A 23,867-nucleotide genomic window follows, 5' to 3' on the forward strand; every position below is an offset into this window, starting at 1 on the left:
ATATATATATATATATATATATATATATATAGCAACTGGAAACATATTTTACACAAATTTTAAATGAAGTAAATAATTTAATAGTAATAATTTCTAGTCTTGACCCTCTGGTGCTCCTCAGTGACTTTTGACTGAAAAAAAAAAAAAAAAAAAAAAGTTTCTGTTTTGAATTTTTAAATCACAGCTCCATCAGAATGGTATGAAACTTGATGACTTTTATGGCATTTGGAATGTGAACACACAAAAAAATTGAGGGCTTGATTCGAGCAGGCTAAGTGGTCATAAAAAAAATAGTCACACTTGTGGTCTTCGGTCAAAAATGGCAAAATACTTAGGACCATGTGATATTTCAGTTTTTCTTTTTTAATAAATGTGCATTTTTTGTAAATAATTCTGTGTTTTTCTGTCAATATGGGGTGCTGTGTGTACATTAATGAGGAAAAAAAAGAACTTAAATGATTTTAGCAAATGGCTGCAATATAACAAAGAGTGAAAAATTTAAGGGGGTCTGAATACTTTCCGTACCCACTGTGTATATATATATATATATATCAGAAATTTTTGCATTTCAGAATTGTTTTACTGTTTAAATGCTTCTTACTCTACAATAGGCTGTTTAATGACGTGTGAGAATGTAATGGCCTTTTAAAGCCTTAGAGGCATGTGCCTATACTGATATTGACAAATAAACATAAACCTAACTGAGAAATATCCACTGGAGTATAATGTGTGACAACTCGCCCAATCAAGTAAAAAAGAGATGGAGGATATGAACAGTCAATATGTAAATTACATGTAATTTGTGACTATTTATAGATATAATGACTATAGAAAAATCCAAATTTAGGGAAACATTAGTCAGGTGCTTGAGAGATCTCTTTGAGAAACTGACATTTCCCCACAGGAAATTGATTCATTATGACATACAAGCCCCAGTTTATCACTGTCAGAGCTCGCCCTATGAGTTACGAGATGGATGATGGATATTTAACATGTATGAATGCATTTCCTGGAGGAAAGTTTGTTCTTACCTGCCCAGACTCTTTCTGTTATAATATCAGTTGATGACCTTTAGTAACCTTACATTTGTTTTCATACAGAAAATCAATATTACAAAAAAAAAAAACTATCGTTCTGATTCTACATTACAGCTCAGTACTAAAACAGTGATGATTTTAAGCATATATAGTTAAATAATCTTTTTTGTGATGTTGTTGTTTTTTTCTATACATGATATATTGTAATATCTGCTAAAAGCAACATGCCATAAAATATTATCTCATATTGATGGATGGACACTTTTTTTTTCAGTAATTGTTTAATCATGACGTTATTTTTTAACACTATAATGATAATAATGGGCATGTTATGCTCATTACATCATACATTGTCTCATCAGGCACTTTTTTTGAAGTGATGTAAACTTGAATAATAATGATAGTAAAAACAGTGACTAAAACCTCAGACACACTTTTAAACTGGAACACAGATTACCTCAAAATTACCAACAAAAAGGGATATTTTGTTCATTTTATTCTAAATCCACATGGGGAGGTTGTTTGATTATGTTATCTTGTATTCCTCTTTTATAAAAGACTGAGAGATTTGTACGAGCATCTCAATTTCCCCCTCATCTTTTGCAGAAAATGCTTTAAGGGATTTGTTCCAACCACTCTCTATTCATTTACTCTCTTTTTCCTTTCTTCATCTGTCCTATTTTTACATTTCACAAACCAGTTCATGTCAGATTTTACTTGTGCTACTGTTACACTCCCATCAGTTTTCAGCAGTAGCCTGTGCTTTATGTGATATCTGAAACCACACCAATTAATAGTACTTGCTCTTGTCCTACACATTAGACAGTAGAGAGTCACGTAAAGAGAGTGCGTGCCGCTGAAATTGCTTTATTTGTACTGTCTTGAGGGATCATTTAAATGATGGAACCTCCAGCGAGTGTAAGTAAAACACCGAATCGAGCTCTAGTCTGACATATGGTGAGTCAACAGGGGCAAACTGCTGACTGACCCAAGCAAAACACTTCAATCTCTCTATGCTGTGCTTCACTGCTCCCCAGGGCTTGATTGATTGATTCGCCAGCCAATCAGAACACATCAGTCCCCAACACTAAAGGCATCCATTTATATAAAGCCTGTCAAGCAGACTCACAAAGGAAAAGCTGTTGTGTAGCCTGCGCTCTAAAAACATACCTTCTGTAAGGAGCCTGGATATATATCTATTATACGCTCGAATGGGTTGAGTCGAAGCAAACTGTAATATACTTTTCTCCTTCCAACTTCTTACACTATTCTTTGACATTCACTGCACTTAACCTGCACTGGAGCCATATCACATATTAGTTGTTTTTTAAGATATTTTAGATATTTCTATTTTTGCACTACACTGTTTCTACCTCAAAGTTAAATTGTCAAATTATATTTATTGCCCTCCTCCCCCTATGAAAAAGAAAGGTATTAAAATTAATTGTACTTACACTTGCATGACACTTTAAAAAGTACACTTTATAAAAATGTTAAATTAAGATTTACTTTAAAGTAAATATAGTGAGTATATATATATATAATGTATATATTTTTATAGTTTTAAATTGTACTTTGTAATCATTACAAATGTGTAATTACAAATATATTTAAATACATGACATACAAGCTTCAATAGAAATGACTTTAAAGTACATTTTAGTTTGCCATAATGCTTGTCAGTACATTTAGCAGTACATTTTAACCATCATTCAAAGACATTACTAGTAATTATGAAATGGCATATAGATATATACTTAAGTCCTACTTAAGTGGGTCAAAAAATTGCATTTAAGGCCAATTGAAACTATAGTGCATTTTCATTTAGTTTTCAACATTATATTATATTAGAAACTGATAAGAACGATTACTTTAAATATAAATAAAATTGTGACTAATTTATTTAGCATACAAATCCAAGCATGCAGTGAATGTACACTTCAAATATTTTCACTAATCTTCTGTATTATATCGATATATATTGATATGATGCTATTCGTTTATTTCTCTTTCTCTCTCTCTCTCTCTCTCTTTTAGGGGGGATATTTGAATCCATTGAAAGTGGGCCATCTGGTGCTGAAGAACTTGCCTTTAAGTTTGCTTTAAATACAATCAACAGGAACAGAACTTTACTGCCAAATACCACACTCACATACGACATCCAAAGGATAAACATCCACGACAGCTTTGAGGCCTCCAGAAAAGGTAAAGCCATCTCCAGCGAGACCCTACACGATCAGAGACAAATGTGCTGTGAGATATATGAAGAGGGACGTGGGCTTTAGATTGAATTTATTTAACCACAGGGGGACATCAGTGGCCGTCTGGTGCATATGCAGAGAGAATTGATTGGTTTTAGGTAATGAGTCAGAAGGGGTGATTCAGTGAACTACTGATACCCCTGAGACAGGTTCGCAGGCTGCAATCATCTGTCATTTACACGCTGGGGAAACATCTGAATTCTCTTATAATGATTATACACTCCATTAGCCGCTGCCACTGTAACTGTGCTTTTTTTCCATGCCAGTTTATTTAAAGATTACAAAGACGCAATTAAAGCACAGTGGCTTTGCCAAAAAAACTATGGGGTATAAAAGTAAATGAGTTCATTGTTACTGTTGTTGCAATAAATATTACTTTGGACACTGGAATTAACCATGAATCGGGCACTGCTGTTTCTATTATAACAAAATCACAAAATAAAATAAGCCTTCTGTGCTCTGTCTCCAGCTTGTGACCAGCTCTCTCTGGGCGTGGCGGCCATCTTCGGTCCCTCCCACAGTTCTTCGGCCAACGCGGTGCAGTCCATCTGTAACGCTCTGGGGGTGCCGCATATCCAGACCAAGTGGAAGCACCAAGTGTCAGACAACCGCGACTCCTTCTATGTCAGCCTTTACCCAGACTTCTCCTCCCTCAGCAGAGCCATCTTAGACTTGGTTCACTTCTTCAAGTGGAAAACGGTCACTGTGGTTTACGATGACAGCACAGGTGAGAGCTCGACGCTTTAGTGCTCGTAGTGTGTTGTGATTATTCTCAAGCCGTCCTTAGGCAGACTGACCCTTTGGCCTGGACTGTGCACCATTCCCTGGTCTCCGTCTGGCCTACAGTATGGCCAAACCCCCCTGGTTGACAGGCTCTGTTAGAACAGTAGGCAGCAAGTGCTACCACAGTGTGGGGTACATATGCCATATGCCAGAGGTCGCCTCGGGAGCAAACTTGCCAACTAGAGGATTTGCTGCCAGATTTCCCAAAGCATTCACTCAGCCTTATTCACAATTCTGCACAGCAACAACACACTATTATTCTGTGACACTGTGTTCAGACAAATGTGGCCCAAGTAAGGACTAAGGCACACTGCTTAGATTTACTGAAGATCTTTAACATTACTACTGCTTACACTGTAGGTTTAGTTAAACAGGTTTATTCGCTGTCTGATTAATTCACAGTAACACAGACAAATTAAATGAAACAAAATTATTTAATGATACTGATTACTGAATTTCACATATGGTGTTTTATAAAACAATTAATCATCAATTTATTACATATTTCATTTCATTGAAAAGCTACAAAGAAAGCCATCCTTATTTGACATACAGACTTAAAAACGTATTGTTGTGAACAATAAATAGAAGGACAGAGATTTTTGTATGTGTTGTATGTGTCAATGTGTACATTGTTTTGCCACATTGTGCTGTTTTTATTTTTTTCATTGATTTCCACTATGATCAGTGTAATTTAAAAGAAGTTTGTTACAAATTATTGTCTTTTTGAGAGTCGCTGAATCATTCACTCAACCGACTGGTTCAAAAAATGTCAAATCATTCTGGAACAAAACAAGCGACACTGGTTCAAAAATTATTAAAGACCATTTCCACCACATATGATAATAATGACCTTAAAAGTCATAATTATGAGATAAATAAGAAATTGTGAGATACTAAGTAATAATTGTGAGATAAAAAAGAACAAAAAATACTAAATGCTAGGAAAAAAAAATACTTAACAGGGCAAGTGCGATAAATTAAAAAAAGTTTAAATTATTACATTAAAATTCATAATTATGACATGAATAGTATTTTTTTGCCATAATTTCATTTTTAAGCCATTTTAAGCCATAGCTATTTTTATCTGATAATTTCAACATAGTATCTCATAATTGTGATTTTATAGCATAGTTATGACTTGGCAGGAATAGCTTTCCATAAAAAGCAATGACATTAATTGTATTGCTTTAATATTCTATCAATTATATGTAAATATTTATTTACTCATGATTTAAAATGTCTCATAGACCACTAGCAACAGCTAGTGTAGCTGCTGAATTATATTAATTTTGACTATTAAAGTGTAGATCTACAGCTAGAAATAAGATAGACAGTATGATGGACAGGATAATGGTTAAATGCTCACACACTGATTCCGCAAGAGGTGGCTGTTCTGAAGTCTGCCTCAGAAACACAACTGGAGTCTTTCTTTCCACGCTGTACAACAACTTCATGAACGAATGCAAACAAGCAAATCAATAGCCGTAATGGCATTCCCTAATGGCTCAGCTCTGAAATGGCAGAAGTGGACTGGCAGCCTGCAACACAAAGCTCTGTCAACACTGCTCAGCTGTTAAATTCAATATCGTGTTAGAAATGAATGGCAGTGCACTCAGCATTTTTTCACATGCCATACAATGTTAAAAAAAAAAAAAAAAAAAAAAAAAAATTTAAGAGTTCCAAGGTTTTTTTTTTTTGCAATGATACCATAAAATAATCATTTTGGGATCCACAAAGAAACCTTCAGTGATTTTTAGTGTAAAGGACATTATAATAATTTAAAGAACCTGTTTTTTTTTTTTTTTTTTTTTTTTTTTTTCACTATTTAAAGAAACCTTTTTTTCAGTGTCCAGTTGATCCATGGATGATAAAGTTCTTAAGGGAACTATATATGCCTGTAAAGAATCTTTAGATATAACACACAATGTTTGACAAAGGAATGGAAAAGCAGATTTAAGGTTGCTCATATATGCAAGTGCCACTGAGTAAAATAAGCTCTATTAGTGGGATGTGTCAGCTATAAAAGTGCTCTGATAATTTAGACTTTGATATGTGAGTTGTCAAAGCAAATGCAAGCCGTCTAACATAGCGTGTGTCCGCATTGCAGAAAACTAATGCTGTTAAATTATTACATGTGTCAAGGGAATCACATTAATAGGTTATGCATATGCCATTCATGGACATACCACATCAGCAGAGAGGAACAAAATAGCTCACAAATAGACATGCATGAAAAAAAAAATGAAAAAAAAAATGAAAAAAAAAAGAAGTTATTTAATGCCCTAAAAGAAAAGATTCCTAAATGACCACTATGACAAAGTCGTAAAGGAATAGTCCTACCTGCCTGTCAACATATGTATTTGAACATATACACAGGAACATATATCTCCTCATATCACCCAGTCTTATAATGCAATCTATTGGAAGTCATTTGAAGTCATATGATGGCCTGGTTAAAGGAACAGACTGATTACTTTGTAATTAAAAAAAAAAAAAAAAAAAAAAAAAAAACTTGACTTGCTGTATAGCTCTCAAATCTTATTCACACTTTTTTTTTTTTTTTTTTTTTTTTTTTTAAGTTAACGTGAGCTGCTATTTAAGGACTTAAGAGGACGTGGCCCATGAGTCATATGCAATACTTTTATGACTTTTTAGAAGTTGTATCCCTTTTTTTGTTTAATAAAATGCCTTCTAGAAAAAGACCTTTGGGCCACTCTCACATTGGCTATTGGCTCTTCAATACATCAGCACAAGAAAGAAAATTGCGTTCATCAAACCATTTCATCCGTTTCAATTTATTCTGCCTGAGTGCACCAATCCAGTGGTGCTTTTCATAGCCCATCATGTGCACTAACAGTGTCCACGAGATTGTTTAGACAGCTGCAGTGCCATGTTTCCAAACAGGCATCATTTTTTAGGGCTTTGCTGTAATGTCCTAATAATTGCTTTGATAACTGCTGCTTTGAAACTGCCATTTTTATTGCTACGAAATAATTCATAGTCTTAGTATCATTTTAATGCAACCATTGTAATCTGAGCCTCTTCACTGCTTATGTGCTAAATTTAAACTAATAATGCGCTTTTAAACGAGTAGATGATTATGCCTGGGGTAAAATTATAGTTTAATTTAACCTAAAGATAATTTCATTCCAGCCAAATCCTTTAAAGATTTTTTTTCCCCCAAAAAAAGGCAGGCTAAAAACTGCCAGTGACCATTAAAAAAGCCAGCATCTGATGTGAAATCAGTTGAACAAAATGCATAAGAATACATCTGATATCCACTCACAGATATTCATGTGAGGTTTCGTTGCTCCATCACAGCCAAGTCAGATCTTAACATAACAGAAGGGGCTTTTATCCTCAAAGGATGACGTTCTCAAATATCCTCGGAATCTCAGAAAGCTTCTGATATTAATGAGAAAATGGGGTGTAGATGTTTCTTCAAAGTGTAAAACCTTCGCATTTTGTTGTGCCTGTGACCTGATTTTAATCTTGATCAATTTGTTCTACACATTTAGTCACGCATAAATATAGTCAAGGCTACATTAACCTTGACCTTCCTGTCTGGAGCGTTCAGAGCTTCGAGTCAGAAGTCAGCTTTCACGTTCCTCTTCAATTAACGCCAAAGGGAAGCAGCATTCATCTCACATCACTAGCTCACAGCAGCACTCTTCTGGAGAAGGACCAGACAACCGCAGAGGATTACAAGTCAGACAGGCCATTTTTAAAAAATTTTTTGGCAGGGAGCACTTGAACGATGCAACCTCTCCATGGATATTTATCATGGGCTGTAATGTTGCGCGAACAGGGGCTTCCAGATGGGTTTTAATAAATGTTTGAGTTGATGAAATATATATGCTTTGTTAAATATGAATCAACAAATGGTTGGAAGGTATTATACACAATCAGTTAATATCACCACATGCAGTTTTTCATTTACGCAAAGAGTAAAAGAGCAAACCTGCCTCCAATAGTGATCCGCGGGAAGCCATATTAGCTATCACAAACATCTGATCAGTGCATACAAATTAAATAAGCTATGCTGCTACAGTGTGTGCATGTTAAAAGTTGTTCATTTTATGTCATTATTGTATATAGTATTAAGTTTTGTAACCCATTAGTATTGATTGGTGGGCTATTGCCCTTTTAGTTCTTTTCATTTTCACTTTCATTCTTTGCATTTTCACATCTGCATGACAATGATGAAAAAGGATGCCATTGCTGAAAACCAGCATCAGTGTGCAAGTTAAGGTACATAATTTCATTGACTGAGAAAGAACAAACTTGTACCTGTACTTCAAGTGCAGGGCTATACAGAAGCTGCAATCCTGCTGTAAAGAAAGAAAGAAAGAAAGAAAGAAAGAAAGAAAGAAAGAAAGAAAGAAAGAAAAAGAAAGACAAAACATTAGAGCAGGCAGATGGTTGGTCTCCCAGTTTGGACAAAATGCTTAGGCTGGTCAGGTTTTTGGGGCTTGTGTGCTGGTCAGGCTAGGAGAACAGATGATCAACCAGCCAAATCAGCAAAACCACCAGCTTGGTCAAGTTTTTTTTTTTTTTTTTTTTTTTATTGTATGGCAGTTAGCACTCAGCAGAACATACCGCTTACACTAAACCCTACCCTAAACCTTACCAATAGTGTTAACTTGAGATATATATAAAAACAACAACAACACATATTTGGTGATGTAGTCATGCCATTTTAACTTGCTTCTACAAGTCTTTGAGCATTTGAGCATTATATGCTTTGCATCACAAGTGCAATGCTGTACCAGGTGAGCTACTGAGGAAGTTTACTCCTGTATGCCAAAAAAGTCATACATATAGAGCTGGTTATCTGAAGCAAACACCAAACACCACTACTTTTTTGAGGTCATAACATAATATTGTTCAAAAATAAGCTTTTATTGATCAATAATCAACATCGTAATCATAATTTGACTGAAAAGCAATAATCTGTTGGTTTTAAACTACCAGTAGTGTTCATTTCAGCTGGAAACTGCAGTGAATTTGTATATAGAAGCAAAAATGTAGGTTAATGTAGCTAGAGACAACTGTACTGTAGCTACTTAGAGACATTTTGTTTCAAACTGCTGCGATATGAACAACAACCAGCATACTGAAACATTGCCAGATTTAATCTGAACACACTTCATTACACTTTGAAAATGTTGTAAAATGTAAAAAAAAAAAAAAAAAAAAAAAAAAAAGGAACATTTTAAAAAATTTCATCACAAGCAAGATTTTTCGCAACAGTGCGGCTTGGCAATTGCAGGTTTGTATGGAGCCCCGCACATGGCATGCAGCAAAAAATAGTATAGTAGGCTAAATCGTGTGCACGATTTACTATTTTGTTTCCTCGATTTATAAATTGTGCACATGATTTAGCAAATCGAGGGAACGATTTAGTAAATCGAGGGAATGAATTAGCAAATCGAGGGTACGAAATAGAAATCGTGTGCCTGATTAAGTACATCGAGAGAACGAATCAGTAAATCGTGCGCAAAATTAATTTATTTTTTCTTGCATGTCATGTGCGGGGCTCCGTAGGTTCACCCTTCTGAATCATAAAATTACAAATGGCACACCTTACAGTCTTGTGGCATTTGGGACAAGAACAATGTGGATACAGATTCAAGAAGACACTAACTCTTTGGTTTCTTGTTTGGTCTTGAATAGTTGCGTAACTAGGAAGATATAAGTCCCCCATTGTGTGAAGTAAATGAGGGCGATTGGATTTTGGGGGCAACCTAGATATCTTTTTTTTTTTTTTTTCTTCTGATGACCTTTTGAAGTGGGAATGTGATGTTTCATTACATTAGGAGGTGGCATTTCATTGACAGGAGAGTCTACCATTTCACTGGGAAGTAGTTAATAGAGAAAAGAGCAAGAGAGGTTGAAGAGAGATAGATAGCAAGGGGCCATGCAGCTTAATTTCATTTCCCCAAAAAATATTATGACTTTAAACATCCATCCGTATGGCTTTCTTATGTTCTTCTAATTAGAAAGATAAGGATTAAATAAAATGGAGCTTTCATATAGATGGCTCCAAATGATATTTCTGATGCTTTCTTGTACATTTAAAGGAATACTTCACACAAATATTTACAATTCTGTCATAATTTAGTAGCTTAATGTCATCTGACTTTTTTTCCTCATTGAACACATTTTTTTTTTTTTTTTTTTGATTGTTCAAGCTGCACTTCTCCATGAAATAAAGCTAATAAACAAATATTTACATTTTACATTTGTCACGTTCAGACTTTATTTTTTGGCAATATTTGGCTACAATATAAACGATACTTGTCTATTTGTGTTCTATAAAAGAAAATATGTTGAGTAAATGATAACAGAATTTCCATTTTGGGGTGAACTATTCCTGTGATTCTGTAATAGCCTTATTTTTATTCTCTCTCTCGCTCTCTCTCTCCACTCAGGGCTGATTCGATTACAGGAGCTCATCAAGGCTCCGTCTCGTTACAACATCCGTTTAAAAATCCGGCAGCTACCAGCAGAAACAAAAGATGCCAAGCCCCTTCTTAAAGAAATGAAACGAGGGAAAGAGTTTCATGTGATCTTTGACTGTGGTCATGAAATGGCAGCTGGCATCCTTAAACAGGTGAGTCACTTTTATTAGCTGATTTCACACTGAAGATTACAAAAACTGATGTGGAAAATATATTTAAAATTAACTTATATAATTAATATAATTTTTCCAAGTCTCAGATGGTAAATTATAAGAGTAAAAAATATTTTTTATTACATTATCTAACTTGAACAAAAGTGAAGGATATGGTTTTCTAAATAATGTAGCAGCGATTCACAGGTGTGCAGAAAATTATTGCACATTAATTTAAAGAATTGCAGATATGCAATCTAAGAAAGACATTGACATGGAATTTTTTATTTTTATTTTTTTTTATAGTTTATTGTTATAATTTTATTGTAATAATTACCATCAAATGTTATGCCATTCTGCTGAGGAAATAGCTATGTTTACATGCATACTCAGTGTTGGGCAAGCTACTTGGAAAACGTAGTGAGCTAAGCTAACAGTTACTCTTCGTTAAATGAAGCTTCACTACACTGAAGCTACAGCCCTGTGAAATGTAGCAAGCTAAGCTACAGCAACATTACAAAAGTAGTTTACTACATCTAAGCTATTTTTTAAGCTAATTTTTATATTGAACCAACAGTCAATGCTCTCTCAGTGATCAATAAAACTGTCAGTCAAGCAGATAGACAGGCATAATAGTTCAGTCCAGTTGTTTATTCAACAACTGTTCCAAACCAATTTGGCAACAAAAATCAGTATCATGTACAGGGCTGGATTTACCTCATATTGTGACACAAGCAAAATAAATTTTTGCTTTCAGCCGGAAACCTCCTATTGGTAGTTGGTATTGAGTGAGTGATGTGAGTGACGTGACATACATCCAAGTATGGTGACCCATACTCAGAATTCATGCTCTGCATTTAACCCATCCAAAGTGCTCACACACAGCAGTGAACACACACACACACACACACACACACATGTTGGTATATGTGGTTTATGGGGACTCTCCATAGGCGTAATGGTTTTTATTCTGTACAAACTGTATTTTCTATTGCCCTACCCCAACCCTACACCTAACCCTACCCCTCACAGGAAACTTTGTGCATTTTTGGATTTAAAAAAAAACTCATTCTGAATGATTTATAAGCCTTTTGAATTACGGGGACACTGGAAATGTCCTCATAAATCACCTCCTCATTGTAATACCTATGTCATAACCATGTCATTATACAAATTTGTGTCCTCATAAACCACATAAACACGCTCACACACACACACACACACCGTGAACAGCCATTTTTGCTGCGGCACCCGGGGAGCAGTTGGGGGTTCGTTGTCTTGCTCAAGGGCACCTCAGTCGTGGTATTGCTGACCCGAGACTCGAACCCACAACCTTAGGGTTAGGAGACAAACTCTCTAACCACTAGGCCATGACCTCCCCCCTAAATCTATGTTTTATGTGCTCTCTAGAAGCTTGCATTATGCAAGTGAACATCACTTTATTGTTCCATCCCGAAGAGGCGCAAAATCACTTTCACTGATTTTTCCATTAAATGTTCCCTCCTGGTGGAATGACCTGCCCAACTCAATCTGAGCAGCTGAGTCCTTAGCCATCTTCAAGAATCGGCTAAAAACATATCTCTTTAATCTTTATTTAACCCTCCAACTACAGCACTCTCTATTCTAATTCTATTCTTTATTTAAAAAAAAAAAGTGCAAAGGTGCCCCTTTTAGACTTGCACTCTATTTATTTACTAACTGCTTGTTATCTTAAAAAAAAAAAAAAAAAAACTAACAGATGCTTCTCATCTTTTTGTATTCTATCTGTTTTCTTTTTATTGATTATGATTAAAAAAAAAAAAACTTGCTTAACTGCGTTAAGCTTACTGAGACTTGTTATAACACTTGCATATCATTGCTATTTTGTTGATTTTGATTGCTTCCATTGTCCTCATTTGTAAGTCGCTTTGGATAAAAGTGTCTGCTAAATGACTAAATGTAAATGGTAACACTTCACAGTAAGGTTCATTAGTTAACACTAGTTAACTAGTTTAGTTAACATGAATTAAGAATGAACAATACTTCTGCAGCATTTATTAATGTTAATTTCAACATTTACTAATGCATTATTAAAATCAAGCTGTGTTTGTTAACAGTTAATGCACTGTAAACTAACATGAACTACAAATGAACGACTGTATTTTCATTAACTAACATTAACAAAGATGAGTAAATGCTGTAATAAATGTATTGTTCTGCTACTGAGAAATGTAGTTAAACTACTAGCGTCACTACTTGTAGCGACGCTACTGCCCATCACTGATATAATGACAGAACTCACCACATGCACAATTTAGTTTTCTTTCATACAGAAAACCAAATACCTCCCCTTCTCCCTTTTCCCATAATCATCTTTTCTCCCTTTCTGTTATATGAAGATTGCATTCGGTTGCAGCTGTCTCAAAATAGTTTTACCATTCCTTTATTAGTTATTTTGCCCATTCCCAAGCCCTGTATGTATAGATTTTATTATTTTACCATTATCCTAGACTCAGAATTTCAGTCTTATTATTAACTTTGAAACTATGAAAATCCATTATAAAATATTAAAGTTTAAAAAAAAAAAACATTGTCAAAAGGTTAGTGTATTTTCTTACCAAGAATATGAGAGTGTCAGGGAAGAGCATGCTTGATATGAAATATGATGAATGTGATGTGTGAAGTAAACAAAGAAAAAAATCCAACATAGCCATTACTACCACAGGATGCTACTAAACATAATTTGAGATGCTGATATAAATGTGAGAAGGCAAAACAAAGCAATAGTATGCAATTTTAACTGCAAGATGAAAGTTCATTGAGACAAACTTTATATGTTGGTTTGTCTGAGATTGTACAGTAAGGATAGCAGGCATATAAACAAACATATTTATACATTTTACACCCGTACCTTCAGCTTTCCACTCTGACAAATCTACTTGCATCATTTTATTGAAAATATGAAAGAATACAAAGGTTGGCCACAGTTTAAGTGTGGAACTGAAGTTCTAATGTTATGTAGAATTATTAATTTTAAGTAGTGAGTGATGATAGATTTTAGGAAACAAAGCAAGAGAACAACTGATCCTCAGTCTCAAGAAGGGCAGTGGTTTGGTGGAACTTTATGTGTTTATTCTGTGAGTAGGGACTTAAGAACTCCCTAAATGCTATAAAGACTCTGTGTTGTGTTGTATTGTATTGTACTGTCGAGGATTTAAGCCTCTTCAAGCGGAGCTACAGACACAATAACCTAAAAGCTTATTGAGAGTTCACGTCAAAAACTAGAAAATATTTTCAGGGTTCCAACTAGTATTAAACAGATCAAAAAACCTGTTTATCTCAAGACATTTACTGTACAAGTGCCTGTTATTATAGTCTTCTGAGACCCACCCATAAACATTTATTTATTTATTTTGTAGAAAACAAATTTCTCTGAGACCATACATGTCACAAAGTACTGCAAAAAGCACATTCAGGGCTTTTAAGACATACCAAATGTTTGGAGGTTTAACCATGAAAACTCCCTCTACTTGGTCTTTAAAAAAGACTGACATTAGTTATGTTTACATCACCCTGCTTTTATGCATATTTTGAAGTATCGGAAAAAAATAATTTCGAATACAAATAAAATACTTATTTTGCAAAAAAAGTTTTTATTCTCTCTTGAAGTGGTTTTTGACTTGTGCGAAAAAAGAGTTAATTCAAATAATGGGAAATGGAAACACATTTACCGAATAAATTCCTCCATGTGCATCCAAAACTCATGTGACTTTGCACAATGGGACAGGATAACTTGACTAACCAGCGGACTGATCACTTGCACAGCATGTTGTTATAGTCATTCTGAAAGGTCTGTCATCAAAGAATTTCCGTATAATTGCCTCCCAGAACTGTTACATGACTGCATTCCCAAATAGCTGCCATCCACCTTCGAAAGCAATGACCCCATTTATTGTGTTTTGTCTGCTCCCTCTAAGGCACAAGTAATTTATTTTATATAAAAATGATCATATTCAGTGGCTTCTCCTACTTTTCTTAGTGATAATTAGTGCCAGTTTATCAGGAAGTGACGATTTTGTTCTTTTTGACTCGTTGGATGGAAACGCTTAATTCGCACAATTTTAATGCAATATTCCAATTTTGCGCCTAAATTAAATTCGCAACTTTGGATGGAAACATAGTGATTGACTGAATGACTGAATTCAGCACTCTGACTCATTTTCAAACTGTTCATAATATAAATGTCTCAGGAGTACTTTACAGGGATTCAAATCCAAAATTTGTCATTAAATGGTGCCCCAAGAACATATTAATATGAAAGTTATATAACATGTATAGATACAATGTATAGAAAGGAAATACCCATTTATGACCATGTTTAAAAATAAATCATGTAAAATAGCATATCAAATCATTCTGTAATACCTTTCATAACATAGTCGAGAATCATCTTTGCATAATGTTCGAGAAAAATATATGGACATAGAATCAATCAATCAATTAATTAATCAATCAATCAATCAATACATAAAAACATAAATTTAAGTTCATGGTCCAAAATTAACTCTTTCCCGCCATTAACAAGTTATCTCGTCTTTTAGAAGACAACGCTTCCCCACCAAAGACGAGTTTTTACGGCTTTTCATGTTTTCACTGTTATACACTCTTCTGAATTAGTACAAAACCTCCCGAACAAAAAACACACGTGAACAGGACGGAAAAACTAGCCATCTCTTATCTAAACAGATGCATATGATAAATAATGTGATCATCCGCAATAGACAGCATATAAATAAAAACTGCATAATGTTACGGAGTAAAATGTTGATCCAGGAAGTGGTACAGTATATGGCTGTGCAAGCTTTAGAGTTGTTGATGGAAGCGATTTACTGGATTTATGCTTTGATAATCGTACTGAATATTATCCAAATGTAGTTTTTGATAAAAATGTGATTTTTTTCAACTTTTTGCTCAAAATTATAAATTTTTAGTAAAAAAAAAAAAAATCGTTGGTGGTGGCTGGCAACTTTTTTCAAAAATGCTGTTGGGGAAAGAGTTAATATATATGATTTAGATGATATAGGAGTTTATAATGCCAGACATTGTCACCAACCAACTACTACTCAAGCCATCTCAACTCAATCTAGAAGTGTATGTGAAGAACCAAATTAGCCTGATACGAATTACAAAAATGAGAAGCTCTGACAAGTTGCTTTTTTTTTTTTTTTTTACATTTATGAAAAAATGTGAAGAACGAAGCCCTGGTCTTTCTGATCCCAAATGTGGCTTGTCTGTGTGATTACAAGCTCTGCTGATATGGTGATTTATCCCCTTTTTATGCCATGAAGGAAAAAAAGTGCATGCATTGTTTTTGACCTGTTAATTTATTGTCTCTTTTGATCTTGTGTGTGAGATTGATTTGTACACAATCAGTGAAGTGCACAGGTTTCATTGATTGCCTATCAGCCAGTCAAGCTTACATGCTCCGTTAGTCAGTGTGTTTGCATGTAATTAGTCAATAGGTTAATGCTCATGACGTGAAGTGCCCCACAAGAACACTGCGCTTAATCACTGTTGTTCCTTATATCTAAAGCATACAGAATGCTATATTTTACTTTGAAAATTATTTTTGAAGCTGTAAATTTAACAAAGATTATTAGAATGTTTTAACTTTTAGAATTCTTTCACCTTAAATTCACATTTAATGCAGTGTTAGTTAACATTTCTTTAAATATTTGTGAAATGTACTAGCCGTTTCTCAGTAAAAAACACTTGAAAATAAATCCTTTATTGTTTATTTGTTTATTTATGTATTTTTTTTTTTTTTCAGTGTAGGATATAATGCAGTCTAATCTTAATGGGAAGGACTGGTTAAATAAAGTTTGCCAAACAATGGATAAGGATATGCACTTGTAGAGTTCTGTGAATAGTTTCGCATTAAAGAAACCCAAAGAGAAAGCTGATATTTCAATGTGTGACTTAACTGCAAGAATTTTCGCCCAATTACAGGAATAATCAAATATTAAAGTGGGTATTATTCAGCTAGAGATTGACTCACAGACCTCCTCTTAATCAGTTTCAGGCCACTGAAGTGATAATGAAGATACTCATTATTAGTGGCAGTGGATATATGCTTCTATAATGGGCAGCTCTCAGAGGGTTTGTGTGATATCCACATTTGAAACTTTTGGCTTTGTGAAGTCGTCCACACTTTTGAACTTTGCAAAATCTGCTCAGGCTACAGAGCCATTATTTCCCAACCATATGTTTCACACAAGACTGAATTTAATAATTAATTTCGCTTTGGGGCTGATGATGGCAAAGATAACTGGGTCTAGCAAGGATGTAATATTTCAGATATTTGGATCTATCAGATTAGTTTATTATTATTATTATTATTATCATTATTATTATTTTCAATTTAGTGGAATAAAATAGTGTGTTCTATAATCATATTTTTGTGTCATTTTATTTGTTTTACAAAAAAAATATGTTAGGCCAGGCATGTTGTGTATACTGAAAACAATTATACTACATTTATGACAATTTGTAGACAGAATATCAAAAAGAAATATTGCTGCTGTACATTTAAGCCTTCTATATAAATGCACACATTATTTCATGGACTGTGGGTTTGCTGTTGCATCTAATATAATTTGAACGGCTCTGTCCTTACAACAACAGCCTCTTTGCACTGTCAGTATTACACTTTTACCAAATACATTGTGATGAAATATGCCACTCAAACTGTTAAGATCAGACTGAATTGACCAAGGACTAGTTCAGTTATAGTTACAAAATATACTACAGCAACTCCTTTTTTTTTTTTTTTCAAACTTAAGGATGCTTGTGTCTGTCCTAAAAAAAAAAAAAAAAAAAAAAAAAAAGGTAACAAACAGCAGGGTAAAAACAATATTACAGTAAAATACAGTGATTACTACTAAAAAATGCAAGCAACATTTTATATTGCAAAGCTGGGACAGCAGACTAAATAGGCTTATCAAGTTTTAATATAAGAGAAAACACTTTTCATATCTTTTGTTACTGATGTCAAAGGAGCAATATGACCAGTTCTAACATTAGCCATATACTGTAGCATTTTATAGCATTTTTTATGTTAAAAAGGAGGAAGGATCTATCTATCTATCTATCTATCTATCTATCTATCTATAAAATTAGAGGGATATGTATATAAATAAATAAATAAAAAGTTAATCTTATTAAGTACTGACCTGAAAAAGATATTTCACATAAAATATGTTTACATATAGTCCACAAGAGAAAATAATAGCTGGATTTATAAAAATGACCCCCTTCAAAAGGTTACACACACTTGTTTCTTAATACTGTGTTGTTATCTGAATGATCCACAGCTGTTCTTTTGTTTAGTGATAGATGTTCATGAGTTGTTGTTTTTTTTTTTTCATCAATGACTGTATGAGATCCATCTTTTCACACTGAGGACAACTGAGGGACTCGTATGCAACTATTACATGTTCAAATGCTCACTGATGCTCCAGAAGGAAAAAAAAAAAAAAAACATGCATTAAGTGCCAGGGGGTGAAAACTTTTGAACAGAATGGAGATGTGTACATTTTTCTTATTTTGCCTAAAATATATATATATATATATATATATATATATATATATATATATATATATATATATTTTTTTTTTTTTTTTTTTCTCTCCATTTAGTACTGACCTTCATAAGCTACATAAGATACATGTTTCCCACAAGACAAAATAAGTTAAATTTACCCTGATCTTCACATTCACTTTCACCACCCGGCTCTTAATGCATGTTTTTTTTCCTTCTGGAGCATCAGTGAGCATTTGAACCTTCTGTAATAGTTGCTTATGAGTTCAGATCGGTACTAAATAAACAACAACATGCATTTTGTATTATCCCTCTTACTTTTGACTTCAACTGTAAGTAGTCTATATTATTTCCTCAAGTACCACAAGTCCAAGAACTCAAAAAAAATATGCTACAGTGTATTTCTTTTCCACAAGAGGAAGCTTGACTTTCATTACATTTTTATGTACTTTGTATGATAAGCATTTTTAGAGGCTGTGTTGGGTTGACACAGCCAGAAACATCAGACTGAACTTCCTCCATATTTTACCCTTAGTGAGTCAGTTGCAATAATAGTGTCTTTGTCTTCTGCTGTTTAGGAATAGTATTACCCATCATAATGCCTCCATATTATATCTCTATGACTACAATTTTCATAATATGACCACCTTAAGAAAGTTCAGCACTATAATGATCTAAATGGTGTCCGTTTTAATTCATGCTCTCCCGCTGGCTATCCTACTGACAGTTTTAGTCACTAATAGTGCGAGTACTGCTAGCTCATCGAAGTAAATATGAGTTTCCACCGGCAGTCTGTAGATTTCTCCTGGAGCTTTTCCAGTCCACCTGGACACAATACCACCTGTTATTAACAGCGCTAGACCACACAACAACAAATGTAATTACTGACCTGACCTCTACCTATTCTAATCACCCTCGCCAGGCTGACAGCGGTAATAATGTGTGATTTATAATCGTTCTAGCAGTCTGAGTGTGTATCACACACATACAGCTGAAGATATCACAGGGTGAGCAATGTTTTTTAGAGGTGTATTTTAATATGGGGCGCAGAGCAGGGGGCAATTTTATTTTGTGTTATTATAGGGTATCTTGTGTGTTTTTTAGGATGTTTTAAGGGGCGCTTTTGCGGGGAGACATCTTGTATGTTTCACATTGCCCTGAAGTGCGCACTAAATAGAGCGAATGCAATGGGCTGACACTTGGGTTTAGACGACTGTTGTTCCAACGTTTAGCAACACAACAGCTTGGCCCATAAATGAATTATTGTTATGGATTGAGTTGTCTGTCAGTCCGCGTGAATGCGTGGTTGGGTTGGCGTGGGAACCCGAGAGCTCATTACAGCTATGGAGACAAACAAGCAATGAGCAAAATAAAATCCCATCTGCTCTTCTTTTAAATACTTTGTCTTCTCCAAGAAATAGAAGCTGATTCTTCTTCTTCTTTTTTCTTCTTCTTCTTCTTCTTCTTTTTTTGTCTTCTCCAAAATAAAACTTGCATGATATTCAAAATTTTTTGAGATGCAAATGTTTTTTGTGGTCAAATTTATATTTTTTACATGGAATGAATCTAGAATATGATTCAAATTTTTTGAGATGCACCTGTATTTATATATATATATATATATATAGATATTTATCATTCATTAAAAAGGCCTCACGATGACTTAAATGTCAATTCTTTTTTTTTTTCTTTTTTTTTTTTTTTGGTATTTTTTTTTTTTTTTTGATATTTATAAAAATAAAATATATTGTAATATTTTTACGGTAAAAATGCAAAAAAAGGAGCAAAATAAACTTTTATTTTGAAATGTTTTACTTTACATGTAATGAATCTAGAATATATCGAAGTTACAAAAAATAACTTTGCATGATATTCAAATTTTTTGAGATGCACCTGTATATATATATATATGCTTTTATTTATTTATTTTTCATTCATTAAATTTGTCACATGTGTCACTGATGGCCTTTTGCACTGCTAAGGCAATGCTCTAGCACTGAGGCTGTGTATATGGAGCTTTGTGTTAATGATTGTAATAAGCATGTTTTGTGTGAACGGCCCCTAAATCTACCACACTGACAGTTCTTGATTAGACAATGGATTGGACTTCCTAAAAAAAAAACAAAAAAAAAAAACAATACACTGACTGCGCCGCGCCAGACCTCTGATTCATCAAACCTGCTTTCTTTGAAGTATGTTTTTTTTGTGGTAAGTATTTAATATAATGTTTCAGTATTGTCTTGCATGTTGTTTGTTCACACTAATATATATATACCCCATATATATATATATCTTACTATATATAGGATATATACATTATATATATATATATATATATATATATATATATTAATAATATAACACAATAGTATTTAAACAGGAACAGGAGCTATGTTGGTTTATTTAGAAGTAGAGCACATACTTTGCACGGATGTCACTCTGTATTGTATTTATGGGCATTGAAGAGAGCTCAGGGTGTTTCAGGGGTTTAAGGGAAAGATAGACTGAAAGCTTCAGATGATTTCAGCTCTCAGTCCTTCAGCATATAAAATTATTACAAGCCGCAGAACATCATATAAACAAGAAATGCCATTATTCTATCCTTCGATTCAGTGATAAATTGCACATTTTCTGAGAATAGCGTTACTGCTCCCTTGTCTCAAAATGGTTTCGTTCATGGTTCTCAATATATTTTTTTCAGGCTCTTGCCATGGGAATGATGACGGAGTATTACCACTACATTTTTACTACCCTGGTAAGTTATGTATGAGTCTTTATATTATAAATCGCATTCAAAACCACAGTGATATTCATAAAATCATTTGGATTTCAGGCTATTATATTCCCTAAGTAGGAACATAGACGCTTCTGTTTCCTATTTTCACCACTGATGTGTTTTACTCTGAGTGATGCCAAGAAGAAATTCTATTATTATTTTAAAATGACTTTTTCCTCTATTCCATTTGCAGGAATATGAGGAAAATCCATTTTTATTAGATTTAACTCTTGTGTAAATGATTAGTGTATTGGATTAAATATAAATACATCACAATAACTTGATAAACTATATATATCCATTATACTCATATTTTTGTGTCAAAAGGAAAAACTGTCAAATAAAGGAAATAATATATGTTGTATTTATTTATTTGTTTCATGGCTGCTAAATTTATGGCATCTTATGACATCAATGTAGCTCATTAGATTTTAGATTAAAGCTTGTATATAACACACATTGCTTTTGCGGTTTTATTTATTTTATTTATTTATTTATTTTTATCACATTTCAGTAAATTTATAAACTTTTCACATATTTTAGGATCTCTTCGCATTGGATGTGGAGCCCTATCGCTACAGCGGGGTCAACATGACAGGATTCCGGATCCTAAACACAGAGAACAGCCAGGTGTCCTCCATCATTGAAAAATGGTCCATGGAGCGTCTGCAGGCGCCTCCTAAACCAGACTCTGGCCTGCTGGATGGTTTCATGACAGTAAGACGCATTTACAGCACGTTCTCTTTGAAAATATTTAGGCCAATTATTTTTCAGCTGGCTTTGGTTCAGGACTCATCATGTGGCAACCATACTGTTTCAAAATGAATACTTTATTTTGACATTCTCCTAACTTTAAGTAACATTTCAACTACAGTACACTACCATTTATTAGAGTATTAGTTGACTGTCTGCTTGATATCTGTAACATTTAACACGTAACACTTTTGTGGTCCCCAGACAGACATTCTACTGACTATACTATAAGTAACTTTGCAAGTACATGTCAACTTATTTTACTAACCCTAGCCCAAGTGCATTTATACCTAGCCATAAACCTGACCTAACAGTCTACTAATACTCTTAATACAGAGTTACTTGATATGTAGTTGCAAAGTTACTAATAGTAATATATGATATACCATCGAAAACATTGTTTCTCGTACAAAGCAAACAAAAACAAAATAAAAAGTAACATCAAATATTTTAATACATATACAGTATATAATAATTCAACACACAGTACATCATCAACACACACCATATTTATTTAACTTGCATTTAATGTAGTGTATGTTATTTATTCCAAGTAGTTTTGGTTCATGGTTTTCAAGGATGAGGTCATGTCACGCAGCCTGTCTATGCTGGCATGTATAACTTGGCTTGACCATGTGACTTGAATTTGTGCCAAAATACTAGTGGGTTTGACTGCGAACTATTCATGATTACATGGTTAGTTGGATTTTAGTATTTAGTGTTTTCTTTTCAATGAATCAGAACAGAGCTCGGAAAGATTTTGATGGTAACTGTCTTGCCTGTTTTATTTATAATAGTTAAGTCAACAGAAAAGCATGATATGAAAATACAGTCAAGGTGATAACAGTAGAGTTTGTTTTTAATTGATGCTGCGGGAAGTTGTTTGCTCTGTCTGTGTATAGCACTATTCCCCAGAGAACTTGAACCCACAACCTGCAGGGTACGCTGCAATCTGAAGCGTGTGTGACAAACAGGGACTCTACTGTAGTGTCTGATATCAGCATACTGGCAGTTTCCCAGTTCTTCCTCAACAGTGGCTCTCCTATCCGGGAAAAGGGCCAAAATATGAACTCACTACAGGCTGGGTGAGACGGAAACAGAGGAAAGATGAGAACTTGCATGCCAAAAAGATCTAACCTGCCAAAATAACTCTCATGGGACACAACACAATGACACTTCATTGGACTTGTTCCTTAACGTCCTGTTTAGAGAGAAATTTACCCAGCTATGATGTGAGGACTTAGATTCTGTCACGATTTACTCACGCTCATGTCATTCCGAACCTGTCTGTCTTCTTTGGTCTGTGGAACACAATGGGAGATATTTAGCAGAATGCAGGGGGACCGTGGGTGCTTGAATTCATGCCTTTTTATAAATTTAAGGTCATAAAAAAGGCTCTTAAATAATAATAACATTGGTTGGGCTCATCATGGAGCTCATCGCAAGTCTGCTGCCGGCTTGACTTCCCAGTCATCTGGTTGTTTCCAATATTATTTTTATTTGTTCTGGTATGGTGATACAGTGATATTTTTATTTGTTCAGGACTTTAAAAGGTCTTAAAGGGATACTTAAGCCAAAAAGGAAAGCTCGGTTATCATTTACTCGTTCTCAACTCATTTCAAACCCATAAGACTTTGAAGACACAAATGAAGATACAGTATTGTTAATATTCACTTGTCATTTTTGCCCATCTATTAAAGGTCCAAGCAAAAAAATAAATAAAAAATGATACAAGCATTAACAAGTACAGAAAGACTTTGTAAAAGTAAGCTGTATATGAAGAGTGGTTTATTCCAAGCTTTCTGGAGATACACGTTTATTATTATTATTATTATTATTATATATATTTGTTTTTTTTTTTTTTTTTTTTTTTTTTTTTTATAATGAACAGATTTAATTCATATATAAACATTCATTGATGCATGTATAGAGCTGATCAAATATGGTAAATGAACGCTCAACCATTTTCGCTTGATGTGTTAGAACTGTTTTTACACATCAAGCAAACATGGTGTGCAATTATTTGAACTTCTTTTTCCACACTAAACTGTTATTTTGA

At 34.0% G+C, this 23,867-nt stretch overlaps 1 protein-coding gene across 2 annotated transcripts in view; it reads left to right on the plus strand.

Annotated features, from left to right (window-relative positions):
* LOC109105197 (glutamate receptor ionotropic, kainate 2) overlaps positions 1-23,867 on the plus strand; it is a 180,783-nt gene that overhangs the window by 51,547 nt on the left and 105,369 nt on the right. For both annotated transcript variants that reach the window (XM_042740352.1, XM_042740350.1), the window contains exons 2-6: positions 3,075-3,242; positions 3,768-4,025; positions 10,519-10,700; positions 20,981-21,034; positions 21,599-21,772. In XM_042740352.1, the coding sequence (XP_042596286.1) occupies positions 3,075-3,242; positions 3,768-4,025; positions 10,519-10,700; positions 20,981-21,034; positions 21,599-21,772 (836 nt within the window). The remainder of the gene's footprint in view (positions 1-3,074; positions 3,243-3,767; positions 4,026-10,518; positions 10,701-20,980; positions 21,035-21,598; positions 21,773-23,867) is intronic.

The sequence above is a fragment of the Cyprinus carpio genome, chromosome B16 (assembly GCF_018340385.1).
Source record: "Cyprinus carpio isolate SPL01 chromosome B16, ASM1834038v1, whole genome shotgun sequence".
Classification (NCBI taxonomy): domain Eukaryota; kingdom Metazoa; phylum Chordata; class Actinopteri; order Cypriniformes; family Cyprinidae; genus Cyprinus; species Cyprinus carpio.